Below are 17609 nucleotides of genomic sequence, written 5' to 3'. Positions count from 1 at the left end.
TATTTGTATTTTATTTTATACTGGCCCCCCGTGGGAATCGAACCCACAACCCTGGCGTTGCAAACGCCATGCTCTACCAACTGAGCTACATCCCTGCCGGCCATTCCCTCCCATACCCTGGACGACGCTGGGCCAATTGTGCGCCGCCCCATGGGTCTCCCGGTCGCGGCCGGCTACGACAGAGCCTGGATTCGAACCAGGATCTCTAGTGGCACAGCTAGCACTGCGATGCAGTGCCTTAGACCACTGCACAATAGTCTCTTAATGTACAGTACATCAATATTACAATAGTCTCTTAATGTACAGTACATCAATATTACAATAGGCTCTTAATGTACAGTACATCAATATTACAATAGGCTCTTAATGTACAGTACATCAATATTACAATAGTATCTTAATGTACAGTACATCAATATTACAATAGTCTGTTAATGTACAGCACATCAATATTACAATATTCTCTTAATGTACAGTACATCAATATTACAATAGTCTCTTAATGTACAGTACATCAATATTACAATAGTCTGTTAATGTACAGCACATCAATATTACAATAGTCTCTTAATGTACAGTACATCAATATTACAATAGTCTCTTAATGTACAGTACATCAATATTACAATAGTCTGTTAATGTACAGTACATAATTATTACAATTGTCTGTTCATGTACAGTACATCAATATTACAATAGTCTCTTAATGTACAGTACATCAATGTTACAATAGTCTGTTAATGTACAGCACATCAATATTACAATATTATCTTAATGTACAGTACATCAATATTACAATAGGCTCTTAATGTACAGTACATCAATATTACAATAGGCTCTTAATGTACAGTACATCAATATTACAATATAATATAATATAATATGCCATTTAGCAGACGCTTTTATCCAAAGCGACTTACAGTCATGCGTGCATACATTTTTATTTTTTTTATTTTTTGTGTATGGGTGGTCCCGGGGTTCGAACCCACTACCTTGGCGTTACAAGCGCCGTGCTCTACCAGCTGAGCTACAGAGGACCACGATAGTCTGTTAATGTACAGTACATCAATATTACAATAGTTTGTTAATGTGGAACTGACAGCGTTGTGGTCCTCTGTAGCTCAGCTGGTAGAGCACGGCGCTTGTAACGCCAAGGTAGTGGGTTCGATCCCTGGGACCACCCATACACAAAAAAAAAATGTATGCACGCATGACTGTAAGTCGCTTTGGATAAAAGCGTCTGCTAAATGGCATATTATTATTATTATATTATTTTAACTACTTTGCAAATATGAAACAAACAGACAATCATATCAGCCCAAAATACCAATTTCCCAGTTTATGTTTCAAAACCAACTTCATGAGAAGTTTTAGAAATTGGTTCTATTTGACTAAGCATTCCATGAGGTATACAAAGGCATTGTTGGCACAATAGATGGATACAGTTCAATGCATGATTCATAAAATATTGCTATCAGGTTGTAAATCACAGCTGGCCTGCCTGGTACATTGTTTGCTGCACTGTTTCAGTTTCAATGACTCAATATTCTGGACAAAAACTGACAAATGTAATTAAGGCTGGAAATGTCAATACAATCAAACTAGCAAGGGCAATGATCACAAGTCAGTCATAACGTGGCTAATAAGCTAGCGTAGCTATTTATATAGCATGCTAAAAACACGGAGCCTAACATTAGCTAGATAGCTAGTGACTGACTTTTTCCCCTGATATAATTTTTCGGTGTCTACACAGCTAGAGATGCATGTGTCATTTGTTTAGCTAGCAAGAAATGTGAATCGCTTTGTTAGTTAGCTAGCTATGCTGAACTTGAACGACTGTTATCCAGTTAGCATATTTCTTGCGGTCGCAAATTCACTCTGGCTATCTACTCCGATTTCACAGCACTCTCGTCTAAGTGTGCCAGAGTGTAGAACAACTGATGAATTTACAAACGTGCAAAACCTGCTGAATATGACCGGTGTCAGGAAACGGAGGCCAAAAAAAAAAGAATATTTCAAGAAAAATAACATGTAAACAGCCTAACCAGTAAAATGGTCAGAGTGAGGTGTTCTCTCATTTGTGTCTGTTAGTAACTAGCTATCAAGCTAGCCAACTTTAGCCAGTTAGCTTGGGTACTTGGTTGGGACAACCATGAATTGGCAGGCAAGCTGCAGAAGGACGAGGAGGCTAAAATTACCCATCGTCCATACCTCCCTTCCTTCCTCTCACTCACATCATCCCTCCCTTCCGCGTGAGTCTGTCTGAATCTCCTCCTTCTCTATCTTGGAGCTCTGTCTAGGAAATCTGCGGTTGCGCGCGCGCTCTCTCCAAGAATCCTCTCGTCACCCACCCGCCCGATGTCCGACGCACGGTGCACGGCCCTCCTCTTTCCGTTTTTTTCTTCTTCCCTCAATACCCCCCCCCCCCCCCCCCGATCTTGACCTGGCCGTGACGTAGGGGATTCCGTGGTGCCCACAACCGTAGGCGCTAACGGGATTCTCGAGTATAAATGGGACACCGGCACCCAACATTCGGTACTCTCTCAGTCGCTCCGACTCGGGAACCAATCGTCCAGAGCACCAGTCAGCGGAGATAGCAGGCAGTATTTCACCCTCTCAGGCTAACTCGCTTTCGGCTTTGGTTTGAAATGGACACCCCTACAACCGCTCGGAGCAGACGATGCTCATTCATGCGCAACTGCAAAAGTAAGTTTATACGGCTTTTCTTACCACCATCTATTGGTTTATACTGTTGTGCATTAGTTACTATGACTTTTGGAAAGTATCTTACTTGATAGTTTTGAGACTCATTCCTCCACTTGACCTATTTCTACCACTTTTCTAACGGTTTCCCGTTATATTCTACTTGTCTGATGATGTAATAGTGTAAGAGGCGTTGTGCATTAGTTAGGCTACTATGATTTTGAGAAAGTATCTTATTTGATAGTTTGGGAATCATTCACCCAGTTAGCAATGGAATGCATGATTCACAGATAATATCAAAACAAAATGTGTGCTTTGCAGCCATGTTAGAGACAGTAATAGCTTATTTTTTCTATGAACATGGATTGTAATTCCAATACGTTTGTAAAATAGATTTAGTATGGGACATTTTACACTTGCAATTTTGTTATGATTGTACTTTGATTTTACTTTATGATGTAGGCCTACTTTGCAACTATTCAATAGATAGATATCGCCAGTGTAAGATATGGAACTTAACTTAGACTTGTCATATGTTTGTAAAAGTTTTAGATACGATTTGCTTTGGTTTACTTTGAGATTCTGCTGTGCGTAATGTCTTACGCAGGCAAAGAGAGAAACGCAGTTTTACGCACAGACTTGGTTACTCAATCACGCCTTCTAAAGTGATCATACGTCATCTCTGTCATCATATGAGCTCTTGATGCTGTAATCTTTACTGATTAAGAATTAACTGAGCTTTATATTGTCTAAATTGAGAGTTAATTATTTAATCAGTATTCAAATTGCAATCTCATTCCATCAATATGATGATATTTTGCGAATGTTTCCATCAATCTCAAAATGATACATTTGAGGTATTCAGATTAGACAAAGGCTTTACATAAAGTATTTAGCATCAACTGAAGGTAGCAATGTGGTTTATTGCGGCAATTGAGTGTCTGCGTCAACAGTTTCAGCACCCTTGTTACTGGACAGCTCCAGCTAACTTTTCGTCATTTCTCCGCATTCAAACCTGACAATTTAAACTGATGTTGGGGAGAAAAAGCTATTGCTGCATCCAAAAAAGAAATGTATTGATTTGGTACATAAGCAACGCTTTGATTGTGATCTGAGTTTTGACTGTGATCAGCTGTATTGAGATTCAACTGCCACATTTCCAACAGCAGTTTGCCATCCGGGCCGCCAGCAAACCGTTTCAGAACCACATCTACCAGACAGCTCCCGCTAGCTTCGCCTTCCCGACCCCGCATCTAGACTCACTTCTCCCCGCTTCCCTCTCTCTCCCAGGCGGCCTCTCCCTGTGGCTGGTGGTGTGGCTGGTCCTAGGCAAGCCCGGTCCGTCGGCGGCGTGCCCGCATCTGTGCGTGTGCTACCCGACTCCCATGACCGTGAGCTGCCAGGCGCAGAACTTCACCTCCGTGCCCGTGGGCGTGCCCTACGACTCGCAGCGCGTGTTCCTACAGAACAACCGAATCACGGAGCTCAGAGTCGGCTCTTTCGGCTTCGGGACTCAGGTAAGAGACTATAGAGTGTTTAAATGAGACATGGTGTGTGTTTCTTTTGATCTCTCTCTCTCTCTCTCTCTCTCTCTCTCTCTCTCTCTCTCTCTCTTTGCTCTCAATCATTTTTTTCTTTTTGAGTTGGAGTGCATTGCCTTACCTACAATATTACCATAGAATAATTCCTGACCCTAGAATACATATTGATATTCACAATCTCCCTCCTCACATCCCTGCCTCTCCCCTATAGGTCCTGTGGCTGTTCTCCAACAACATCACGTGGATTGAGGCTGGCTCCTTCAGTGAGCTGAGAGACCTAGAGGAGCTGGACCTGGGGGACAACTCTCACTTGCGCAGGCTGGAAGGAGGTGCCTTCAGGGGCCTGGAGAAACTCCAGAGTCTCCACATGCACCGCTGCAAGCTTACCGCCCTGCCCCATGACCTGTTCCACAAGCTCTACAGCCTGCAGTTCCTCTACCTGCAGGTAGGGGCAGTACAGATATATTAACGCACACAGGCACACACGCACACACATACACACACACTACAGGGAATTCTCATAGGACTGTGAAAATTACATCATTTTATATCATCACAATCACAATTACATCATGTTGTATCATGATACAAATCATGCTGCATCAGTGATAGTTATGAGATGCCCTTTCAGTGGAAGGTGTAATGTTTATCACCTCACCACTACTGAGATGTAGCCCATTATCACCTGACCCCACCTGACCACTTCCTCTTCCTGTTTCCTCCTTGTAGGAGAACCAGCTCCACTTCCTCCAGGATGACCTCTTCTCTGACCTCATCAACCTGAGCCAGCTCTTCCTGCATGGCAACCGTATCCGCACTCTGTCCGAGAACGTGTTCCGTGGCCTGGTTAACCTGGACCGCCTTCTTCTCCACGACAACCGTGTGCGCCAGGTTAACCGCCGGGCGTTCCGCGACCTCGGACGCCTCACCATGCTGTTCCTGTTCAACAACTCATTGGCTGAGCTCCCCGGGCAGGCACTTCATGACACCCAGGGCATCGAGTTCCTCCGTCTCAATGGGAACCCCTGGTCCTGTGGCTGCGAGGCCCTCCCCCTGTGGGAGTGGTTCCGTGGCGCCCGCGTCTCATCGTCCGAGCTGTTGTGTGCCTCCCCTTCCCCCCGCCGCGGGATGGACCTCCGCTTCCTCCGTGAGATGGACTTCGCCCTCTGCCCTCTCCCCGACCCCGGCACCCTGGCCGGCTCCACCACGAGGACCTTCAGCACCAAGACAAGATGGTGGTTCTCCAAGCACAAGCCCCAGTCCCAGACCAAGGCAGTGTTCGAGAAGAGCTCCGAGACCATCAAGGCCTTCCCGTTCCCCCAAGGAAAGAACAACCCACCCATCGTGACCTCCACCAATGTCAAGTACGAGCTTGGCGAGGAAGAGGCAGCGCTACCCAAACTCGACGCCGAGGAGTACTGGGCGAACTACGGGAACGAGGACGCCGGCACCACGCTGCGATGCTTCGAGCTCGAGTGTCCGCCCGACTTCGATGGCCTTCCTCCCAACTCCTCCTCCACCTCATCCCCCTCTCTCTCACTCCTCCTCGCCCTCTCGCTACTCGCCGTCTCCATCAATCTACACCTCATATTTGGCTGAATCAGACTTTAAGTACCCACCCCCATTCCTCTCTTCGCCCGGCCCCTCTCAGGGCATGGGGGAACCCCTTGTTAAAGACTCTGTACCTCCCTAGTTAACCCTCTGATGTCCTACTGGATAATGTCTATCTCTATCAGTAGTACAGGACAGCAGGGGATACAAAGGGGGGGGTTAGATTGTGACTTCTAACTTAATGCAGGGCTAAACAACAATGGCTGACAGTACACAGTACAATATTGTACATAGTATAATACAGTACATTACAGTAGACAACCAAGGCTGTTACTAGAACAGGTGCACCTCGCCTGTCTGGTGTGTTGGTTGCCGTGACGACGCCTGCAATCAGGGGTCAGCGGACACCTGTAACGCTCTACAGCTAATACCAGCGCTACTTACTGTTGCGAATGCTGTAACTGTTGTCACTTTTAGGAATATTAGAACTACAAGTGCTACGACTATTATATACATGTTACTACTACTACTATTTCTACTATTACGACTGCTTCTGCTACTACAAGTGCTATGATTACAGTTATGACAGTTACTACATTCCTGCCACTACTGTTGTACTAACTCTGACAGTTATACTGTAAATAGGTTGGTGTACTTGAGGGTGCAGAGCATTTGGGATATCCGTCTTATTTGTTGTCTACCATGATGCCTACTTTATAATGGATTGTTTACAGAAAAATAGCTAAGGAGAGAGAGAAAGAAGGGATGAAAGAATGAAAGAGAGGCAGTCACCAGCATACGAGAAGGTGAGAGAAGATATGTAGAGAGATATGTAAAGATAGAGACAGAGAGAGAGGATATGTAGAGAGATATGTAAAGATAGAGAGAGGATATGTAGAGAGATACGTAAAGGTAGAGAGACAGAGAGACAGAGCGAGTGGTGAGTTACCAAAGGAAGAAGCTAGAGGACAGAGAGAGAGGTAGAGAAGCTAGAGGACAGAGAGAGAGGTAGAGAAGCTAGAGGACAGAGAGAGAGGTAGAGAAGCTAGAGGACAGAGAGAGAGGTAGAGAAGCTAGAGGACAGAGAGAGGTAGAGAAGCTAGAGGACAGAGAGAGAGGTAGAGAAGCTAGAGGACAGAGAGAGAGGTAGAGAAGCTAGAGGACAGAGAGAGAGGTAGAGAAGCTAGAGGACAGAGAGAGAGGTAGAGAAGCTAGAGGACAGAGAGAGAGGTAGAGAAGCGAGGTCGAGAGGGTTGTTGAGATTCTCAATATTAAAGAGAATGGAAGAGAGGGAGCAAGGACAGGGCAGGGAATATAAATAAAGCAATGGAATGTGAGACACGCTGAAAGAAAGAATGAAAGAAAGAGAGAGCGAGCTAGAGAACGCGACAGTGCTGGCCCTTGACCATGAGACACTGAATAGGAGAGACAAGCAATCACTTCAGGTATTCAGGTTCAGTCTTTGTATGACTTCATGTCCTGTAAATATGACATCATCACCATAGAAGCCACAGGGAAAGGATGCTTCCTGTCTGGCAGCATCAGTTTCTGTTCTGATTAGCTATCACTGTTTGTTTGTGATGTCATTGACTGAATGCGTGATGAGACCAGTGAATGACCAGTATGAGAGATAAAAAGAGCTATTGTGATTTTGAATAACGTTTGTGAGACTTTTCTTTGGGGGCAGCAGTTGTTGTATTTCAAACAGATTTTACTTGGTCAATACTTGATCTCTTTAAGTTATTTGTTCTCTCTCTTGGAATACTCACACTTCTTTGGAAGGTGAAAGTAGTGCACTACTTCTGACACTGCACTCCATAGAGAATAGGGTGTCATTTCAGATGGAGCCAAGGACTGCTAGTCAGTCATTTAGCCAAACAACTTAGCTAGATGATCAGTAAACAAAAAAACATATTTGTTCAACCCAGCACCCCAATACTGTCTACCATACCCACCCCAACATCTCCAGTCTAATACACCCCCCCCCCCCCCATCAACTAAGTAGAATTAACTTAGTCCAACTCAGAAGAATCAACTTAGTTCAACGCAGAATAATCAACTTAGTTCAACGCAGAATAATCAACTTAGTTCAACGCAGAATAATCAACTTAGTTCAACTCAGAAGAATCAATTTAGTCCAACTCAGAAGATTCAACTTAGTCCAACTCAGAAGAATCAACTTAGTTAAACTCAGAATAACCCATTCAGTTCAACTCAGAAGAATCAATCAGAAAATGATCTGAATAGAACCTAAGAAGAGATCTAGAACTGGAACAGAAAGAGACACAGAATGGCACATGTGATGACTGGCCTGGACTGGACTGGCCTGGACTTGACTGGACCAATAAAACTGACTAGTGACTGACTGGCCCTATTATTCCAATAGGACTGTTCTGGACTACTGGGATTAGAGATCCTGGCACAGAATAAATGGATGGAAAAGCCTGGCAGTTCTCCAGCAGAGAGAGACAAGGAGAGTTACATTGTGACTGCACTGAGATTGATCAACAGACGGACAGAACAACAGAGGGACCAAATTGTTACTCACAGACTTTGCTGACTCACAGAGAGACAGAATTCCTTTAGTTGCTGACAGAGACAGAATGACTGACTGACTGACTGACTGACCTACTCATGCCTTGGCGACCAGTCATCGACAGGAAGACAGTTAAAAAGAGAGACTGGAATCTGTTTGGCGGACAGCTGAAGCGACGTCAGAGAAAGGAGCTCTGAGGAGGTGACCAAAAACAGACTTCCTCTCCTCATCCTCTGTCTTTCAGCAGCCTCCACCCCTCCCTCTCTTTCTCTCCCTCCCTCCTCTCTTCCAACTCATTTTGTCTGAGTTTCTACAAGGTTTCGTAGGAGGGTGGGTAGGCGTGCTGACGTATCTTCCCTCCCTCCTTCCTCCCCCCTCTCTCTCTCTGTCTCTCTCTTCCTTTCTTTATCCTACTGGTCACCTGTTTCTGTAAAGCACTCACCCCCCTCCCTCCATCCCTCTGGAGAGAGAGAGAGAGCAGAATAAAGGAGGAGAAAGAGACAGACAGAGAGAGAGAGAGAGAGAGAGAGAGAGAGAGACAGACAGAGAGAGAGAGAGAGAGAGAGAGAGAGTCTTGCAGCTCCATGTAATGTCCTTCTTCCAATCTATTTATGTTACAGTAGTTAAATAGATTGTGCTTTATGAAATCACCTAGCTTTTAAAGAAAAGCATTACTTATCTATGTTGTTCGGTTGGAGATGTTTGTCTGCTTCCCAAATGGCACCCTATCCCATATGCATGGGCCCCGGTCAAAAGTAGAGCACTAAATTGGGAGTAGGGTGCCCCTTGAGACACAGCCTTTCAATACATGTGAGTCAACCATAGAAATAGGATTCTATGGACTCAACAATACGCTGTTCACTAATAAGAGAGTCCAGGGATTGGTTTGTGTTCTGTTCTGTTATGCTGTAGTAACACTGTGTCCATATATGTCAGCCATTAGGGTGAGGTCAAACTGGGCCTCGGTGCTCTTCTGTGGCCATGACAATCAGGTCACTTTCAGACGACCAAAGCCCCAGTCATACCATTTTACCCAATGACTGTACTGTAAATTAAACCGGTCTGCTTGACCGAGTGTGAGAGTGAGTGTATGTGTGAGAAAACAATATTTTGTTTTCTACTTGACTGTGTGAGGAGATTGAGTTGTCTTTTGCTGTCATCTTTTTCATTGTGGAAGAAAAGATGCAACACAATATAAAGAATAAATACTGAACTTTGTTTTGAAAAAATGATTTGCGTGAGCGTATCATTTGAAGGATTTGGATGTCAGCCGTGGCAAGTCCAGAGGGATACACACACACACACACACACACACACACACACACACACACACACACACACACACACACACACACACACACACACACACACTCTTCATTGTGTAAGTTGTCTTCCAGGCAAATGTCCAGATGATAACAGTTACCATGCAACACCATCAATATTACAATAGTCTGTTAATGTACAGTACATCAATATTACAATAGTCTGTTAATGTACAGTACATCAATATTACAATAGTCTCTTAATGTACAGTACATCAATATTACAATAGTCTGTTAATGTACAGTACATCAATATTACAATAGGCTCTTAATGTACAGTACATCAATATTACAATAGTCTGTTAATGTACAGTACATCAATAAACCCAATAGTCTCTTAATGTACAGTACATCAATATTACAGTATTCTGTTAATGTACAGACATCAATATTACAATAGTATGTTAATGTACAGTACATCAATATTACAATAGTATGTTAATGTACAGTACATCAATATTACAATAGTCTGTTAATGTACAGTACATCAATAATACAATAGTCTGTTAATGTACAGTACATCAATATTACAATAGTCTGTTAATGTACAGTACATCAATATTACAATAGGCTCTTAATGTACAGTACATCAATATTACAATAGTCTGTTAATGTACAGTACATCAATATTACAATAGGCTCTTAATGTACAGTACATCAATATTACAATAGTCTCTTAATGTACAGTACATCAATATTACAATAGTCTCTTAATGTACAGTACATCAATATTACAATAGTCTGTTAATGTACAGTACATCAATATTACAATAGTCTGTTCATGTACAGTACATCAATATTACGATAGTCTGTTAATGTACAGTACATCAATATTACAATAGTATCTTAATGTACAGTACTTCAATATTACAAGTATGTTAATGTACAGTACATCAACATTACAATAGTCTGTTCATGTACAGTACATCAATATTACAATAGTCTGTTAATGTACAGTACATCAATATTACAATAGTCTCTTAATGTACAGTACATCAATATTACAATAGTCTGTTAATGTACAGTACATCAATATTACAATAGGCTCTTAATGTACAGTACATCAATATTACAATAGTCTGTTAATGTACAGTACATCAATAAACCCAATAGTCTCTTAATGTACAGTACATCAATATTACAGTATTCTGTTAATGTACAGACATCAATATTACAATAGTATGTTAATGTACAGTACATCAATATTACAATAGTATGTTAATGTACAGTACATCAATATTACAATAGTCTGTTAATGTACAGTACATCAATAATACAATAGTCTGTTAATGTACAGTACATCAATATTACAATAGTCTGTTAATGTACAGTACATCAATATTACAATAGTCTCTTAATGTACAGTACATCAATACTACAATAGTCTGTTAATGTACAGTACATCAATATTACAATAGTCTGTTCATGTACAGTACATCAATATTACGATAGTCTGTTAATGTACAGTACATCAATATTACAATAGTATCTTAATGTACAGTACTTCAATATTACAAGTATGTTAATGTACAGTACATCAACATTACAATAGTCTGTTCATGTACAGTACATCAATATTACAATAGTCTGTTAATGTACAGTACATCAATATTACAATAGTCTCTTAATGTACAGCACATCAATATTACAATAGTCTGTTAAGGTACAGGACATCAATATTACAATAGTCTCTTTGTGTACAGTACATCAATATTACAATAGTCTGTTAATGTACAGTACATCAATATTACATTTACATTTTAGTCATTTAGCAGACACTCTTATCCAGAGCGACTTACAGTTAGTGCATACATTATTATTCTTTTAATTTTATTTTATACTGGCCCCCTGTGGGAATCGAACCCACAACCCTGGCGTCGTAAACGCCATGCTCTACCAACTGAGCTACATCCCTGCCGGCCATTCCCTCCCATACCCTGGACGACACTGGGCCAATTGTGCGCCGCCCCATGGGTCTCCCGGTCGCGGCAGGCTACGACAGAGCCTGGATTCGAACCAGGATCTCTAGTGGCACAACTAGCACTGCGATGCAGTACCTTAGACCACTGCGCAATCGTCTAAGTGTGCCATAGTGTAGAACAACTGATGAATTTACCAACGTGCAAAACCTGCTGAATATGACCGGTGTCAGGAAACGGAGGCCAAAAAAAAAAAGAATATTTCAAGAAAGATAACATGTAACCAGCCTAACCAGTAAAATGGTCAGTGTGAGGTGTTCTCTCATTTGTGTCTGGAAGTAACTAGCTATCAAGCTAGCCAGCTTTAGCCAGTTAGCTTGGGTGCTTGGTTGGGACAACCATGTATTGGCAGGCAAGCTGCAGAAGGACGAGGAGGCTGCAATTCCCCATTGTTTATCAGTGCAATTTTGTTGGCTAACTAGCTGAACAGGTTTGGGAGGGTTTATCTAATGTTCCTTTGTTAGATTTGATCTCATCTTGTTCTGGCTAGCATTAGTTGTTGATATTGTTGTTGTTGATGTGTATATAGGGAAAGATAGCCTACCTTTTTATGGTTGTTTGACCAATAGCACAGTAAAGTTCCCAAATGTAAAAGGACTCCTGTGGTATTTACATACAGTGCCTTCGGAAAGTACTCAGACCCCTTGACCTTTTCCACAATTTGTTACGTTACAGCCTTATTCTAAAATTGATTAAATAAATAAAACATCCTCAGCAATCTACACACAATACCCCATGATGATTTTTATAAATGTTTGCACCCCAAAAAAATAGTTTATCCGGAAATATAACATTTACATAAGTATTCAGACCCTTTACTCAGTACTTTGTTGAAGCACCTTTGGCAGCGATTACAGCCTTGAGTCTTCTTGGGTATGACGCTACAAGCTTGGCACTCCTGTATTTGGGGAGTTTCTCCATTCTTCTCTACAGATCCTCTCAAGCTCTGTCAGGTTGGATGGGGAGTGTCGCTGCACAGCTATTTTCTGGTCTCTCCAGAGATGTTAGATCGGTTTCAAGTCCGGGATCTGGCTGGGCCACTCAAGGACATTCAGAGGCTTGTCCCGAAGCCACTCCTGCGTTGTCTTGGCTGTGTGCTTAGGGTCATTGTCCTGTTGGAAGGTGAACCTTCACCCCAGTCTGAGGTCCTGAGTGCTCTGGAGCAGGTTTTCATCAAGGATCTCTCTGTACTTTGCTCCGTTCATCTTTCCCTCGATCTTGACTAGTCTCCCAATCCCTGCCGCTGAAAAACATCCCCACAGCATGATGCTGCCACCACCATGCTTCACCATAGGGATGGTGCCAGGTTTCCTCCAGACGTGACGCTTGGCATTCAGAATCTTGTTTTTCACGGTCTGAGAGTCCTTTAGGTGCCTTTTGGCAAACTCCAAGTGGGCTGTCATGTGCCTTTTACTGAGGAGTGGCTTCCGTCTGGCTACTCTACCATAAAGGCCTGATTGGTGGAGCGCTGCAGAGATTGTTGTCCTTCTGGAAGGTTCTCCCATCTCTACAGAGGAACTCTAGAGCGCTGTCAGAGTGACCATCGGGTTTTTGTTCACCTCCCTGACCAAGGCCAGGCGGCCGCTCTAGGAAGAGTCTTGGTGGTTCCAAACTTCTTCCATTTAAGAATTATGGAGGCCACTGTGTTCTTGGGGACCTTGAATGCTGCAGACATTTTTTGGTACCCTTCCTCAGATCTGCGCCTCGACACAATCCTGTCTCGGAGCTCTAGGAAAATTCCTTCGACCTCATGGCTTGGTTTTTGCTCTGACATGCGCTCGCAACTGTGGGACCTTATATAGACAGGTTCGTGCCTTTCCAAATTTACCACAGGTGGACTCCAATCAACTTTTAACAACATCACCAGGATGATCAATGGAAACAGTACGCACCTGAGCTCAATTTCGAGTCTCGTAGCAAAGGGTCTGAATACTTATGTAAATAAGGTATTTCTGTTTTTGTTTTTTTAATACATTTGCAAATAATTCTAAAAACCTTTGCTTTGTCATTATGGGGTATTATGTGTAGGTTGATGATTGAATCCATTTTAGAATAAGGCTGTAACGTAACGAAATGTAAAAAAAAGGAAAGGGGTCTGAATACTTTCCGAATACTCTGTAAATATAATATAATATAATATATATTTATAAGTGCTCGCTTGTCAGAAAATGTAAAAAATAAAGTGTCATATTCTTCCTGGGGTGTATATGAACAGATTTTAATAAGATTTCATGCTGCTAAAATGATGCCAGTTCCACTTCAATGTGCTGTATATACAGTGCTGGTAAACATAAGGTACTGAACCTTAAACACTATAGTTCATTTAATAAAAAGGCATAGTCTGACTTTCACACACTCATTTACATGATTGCTCTCTCTCTCGTTGGAGTGCATGCTGGGAGTGAGTCGTGAAGCAGGAGTGATTGTGAGAGCGACTGGAATTTTTTTCACTCTATTGGGTTTTGGTGTGTATATATTTATATTGATTAGTTTAGTTGTTTTAAGGTTATCTTGTATAACTATCACTAAGCACGTATAGGGGTGGTGGGATTGTTGAGGTTGTTTTTCGCGAGGGCACAACCAGCGGGTGAGGCTGGTTGCAATGGCCACTCGCGGAAGTTTGGAGTTTGAAAAACTTAGTCGGCGACTTGGAGTAAAGTGGTGTGTGGTCATAAAATCTCAAAAAGTGGGGGTGTGGCCATCTTGTTCTCAAAAGGGTTTTTGCCTTTGTCATATGAGGTTGAAGAGGTAGTTGAGGGGAGGTTATTAAAAGTTAGAGCAAGGTATGAAAACATCACTATGTGTCTGATAAATGTATATGCCCCAGTGGTGGCAGTTGAGAGGGTATGTTTTTTAGAGACATTATCAAATACCATTGAGAAATGTAATAATGAAGATTATTTATTTATTGCTGGGGGATTTTAACTGCACAGTCAGTGATTTAGATAGAAATCACAAAGAACCTCATATAGCCTCAAGGACTTTTTTAAAACGCCTCATTGTAACACATGAACTGTGTGATATTTGGCGGAGTCAACATGGAGGCACGAGACAGTACACCTGGGCGCATGTGAGAGAGAACACCATCTCTATGGCCAGGTTAGATAGGGTTTATTGTTTTGAGCATCAATCTCAGGTCTGTAAATCAAGTGTGATAACCCCAGTGGGATTTTCTGATCATTGTTTAATAACAGAGGTGGTGTTCATTAACGATGTAAAACCCAAAAAGCGCATATTGGCATTTTAATATAACTTTATTGAGTGATGCTCACTTCAGGAAATGTTTTAGTTTTTTCTGGGAGAGGTGGAGGTCTCAAAAGGCCAGTTTTGTATCCCTTCAACAGTGGTGGGATATAGGGAAAATCCAGATTCAACAATTATGTAATCAATACACGAGGAATGTCACCAAGGATATCACCAGATCAATGAAAGCCCTAGAGACTGAAATAGTGGAACTCCTGACGTTGGTTGAGACCACAGGAGATCGAGGCCATACTCAGGCCCTCGAGGAAAAAAGCTGCATTGGCAGACCTGCTGGGTATCAGAGCACAGGGGGAATTGGTGAGAAGTAAGTTTCAGGGAATCTCTGAAATGGATGCCTCATCCACATTTTTCTTTGGTTTAGAGAAAAAGAATGGACAAAGAAAAATTATTAATTGTCTCAAATCAGCTGTTGGACAGGAGCTCACTAGCCCTAGTGAAATTAGAAAGAGGGCAGTAGAGTTCTATGCTGAGCTCTACAAGTACAAAGAGGATAAAACAGTGACACAGCAGTTCCTTGATGGGCTCCCACAGGTGGCTGCAGAAGCTCAGGTTGAGCTAGAGCAACCATTGTCTTTGCAGGAGCTATACACTGCATTAAAAGGCATGGAAAATGGAAGGGCACCAGGCATTGATGGGCTTCCCGTTGACTTTTTTAAGTCTTTTTGGGCTATGTTAGGAGAGGATTGGCTAGCAGTAGTTAATGATAGTTTAACCGGAGGGTTACTACCAATAAGCTGCAGAAGGGCTGTCCTCACCCTACTGCCCAAAAAGGGTGACCCTAGGGAGGTGAAGAACTGGAGGCCGGTGGCTCTATTGTGCACTGATTATAAGATCCTGTCAAAGGCTTTGTCCAACAGGCTGAGGGAGGTGATGGGGCAAATCATACATACGGACCAGTCCTACTGTGTTCCTGGCAGGCAGATAGGGGATAACATTTCTCTGATTCGTGATTTTTTGGACGTCTCTAGGGCTATTGGGTTGGATGCTGGTCTAATTTCAATTGATCAGGAAAAGGCATTTGACCGAGTTGAACATCAATACTTATGGCACACCTTTGAGGCGTTTGGGTTCAGCTCTGGTTTTATTGCCATGATAAAGGTGATATATGGTGACATTGAAAGTGTATTTAAAGTTAACGGTGGTTTGAGTGCTCCTTTTAAAGTGTGTAGAGGTATTAGGCAGGGATGTTCTTTGTCGGGAATGTTATATGCCATTGCTATAGAGCCACTACTAAATATCATTAGAAGTCGCATTGAAGGCGTGTACCTTTCAGAGGATATTCCTCCTATTCATCTCTCAGCCTATGCTGATGATGTAGTTGTTTTAGTGAAAAATCAAGCGGAGGTGGATAGTTTGAGTCTAATGGTTGATCGTTTTAGGGGAATATCCTCTGCAAAGGTAAATTGGGAAAAAAGTTGTGCTTTACAGATTGGAGAATGGTCTGGAGGGATCATGGCTTTGCCAGGGGGGCTGGAATGGTGTAAGGGAGGTTTTAAGTATATTGGAGTGTACCTAGGAGATGAGGGGACAATGGAAAAAAATTGGATTGGGGTGGTTGAAATGGTGGAAGGGAGGATGAGGAGATGGCGTTGGTTGTTATCGCGTATGTCATATAGGGGGCGCACTATTATAGTTAACAATGTGATTGCCTCTGCACTGTGGCATCGGTTGTCAGTTTTAGAGCCACCATCTGGCCTTCTGGCTAAGATACAGGCAATTATTGTGGATTTTTTTTGGGATAAATATCACTGAGTTCCACAAAGTGTTTTGTATTTGTCAAAAGAGGAGGGGGGACAAGGTCTTGTACATCTTGCTAGTAGGGCTGCTGCTTTCCGGTTTCAGTTTATTCAAAGGTTACTTTATGGACCGGAAAATGTGGTTTGGAGAGGGGTGGCAGGTCTTGTATTACAGCAGGTTGGGGGATTAGGTTTAACGAAAGCTTTATTTTTGGTTGTTAGTAGCCAGATTTCTAGGGAGGGAGTACCTCCGTTTTACAGAGGCCTTCTTAGGGTGTGGAGCATTATGAAGGTGTCTCCAAGATTCTGGTGAAGGGCAAAATCATCACCTTAAAACAGTTAATGGCCATGGCTGGGCCCGCCTTAATGGATGGAAGACGGGTGGCTGAACATTTGGGGGTGAGGTCGGAAAGGATTGTCGGACAACTGCTGGGAAGCTGCAGGAAGGCTTTGTCAGCAGAAGAGTGGGGTATGCTGAATAGTCACAAGAAGAAGGTACAAGATGAAAACGTCTCATTTCCAAGACTAGGGATTACACCCAATATCCCAGAGTCAGAAAGAAAGGCGTTATTACTTGATTTGAGAGGGTTGGAAGAGGTGGGTTTGGATGAGGTGAATGGGAAATACTTATATAGGGGGTGTGTCAAGGTTTTGAATAAAGATACATTGAAAAGTAGAAAAGACACTCCATGGAGGGTAAAATTGGGCATTGATGACAAGGTAAAGCCAGCATGGAGAGCACTGTACAAGCCACCGTTACAAAAGGGTACTGGGGATATGCAATGGAGGGTTTTGCATGGTATCATTGCAGTTAATGCTTTTGTATCTGTTATTAACTCAGATGTTGGAGATGGATGCCCTTTTTGTAATATAAGAGAAACTATTTTTCACTGTTTTATGGAGTGTGAGAGGATAAAACCTCTCTTGGAAATGCTGGAGTCTTTGTTTAAAGCTGTAGGGGAGATTTTCAATAACAT

At 42.5% G+C, this 17609-nt stretch overlaps 1 protein-coding gene across 1 annotated transcript; it reads left to right on the top strand.

Moving 5' to 3' along the window:
- Nucleotides 1-2574: 2574 nt before the first annotated feature.
- Nucleotides 2575-5917, top strand: LOC311121286 (reticulon-4 receptor-like 2). Its single transcript, XM_084195791.1, has 4 exons — nucleotides 2575-2706; nucleotides 3994-4220; nucleotides 4456-4689; nucleotides 4974-5917. The coding sequence occupies exons 1-4, from the start codon at nucleotides 2649-2651 to the stop codon at nucleotides 5841-5843; spliced, it is 1389 nt and encodes a 462-aa protein (XP_084051917.1). The 5' UTR covers nucleotides 2575-2648; the 3' UTR covers nucleotides 5844-5917.
- Nucleotides 5918-17609: the final 11692 nt, after the last annotated feature.

This window comes from Coregonus lavaretus, assembly GCF_964263955.1.
Source record: "Coregonus lavaretus genome assembly, contig: HAP1_SCAFFOLD_544, whole genome shotgun sequence".
Taxonomy (NCBI): Eukaryota; Metazoa; Chordata; class Actinopteri; order Salmoniformes; family Salmonidae; genus Coregonus; species Coregonus lavaretus.
The sequence above is the reverse complement of the archived record's forward strand: the minus strand, read 5'-3'. Positions and strand labels throughout refer to the sequence as shown.

Bases quoted from the DNA above. Each gene is read 5' to 3' on its own strand.
- LOC311121286 (XM_084195791.1), top strand. From the start codon at position 2,649: ATGGACACCCCTACAACCGCTCGGAGCAGACGATGCTCATTCATGCGC. The intron at 4,221-4,455 runs GTAAGAGACTAT...TCTCCCCTATAG, and splicing joins CTTTCGGCTTCGGGACTCAG to GTCCTGTGGCTGTTCTCCAA. The intron at 4,690-4,973 runs GTAGGGGCAGTA...TCCTCCTTGTAG, and splicing joins TGCAGTTCCTCTACCTGCAG to GAGAACCAGCTCCACTTCCT.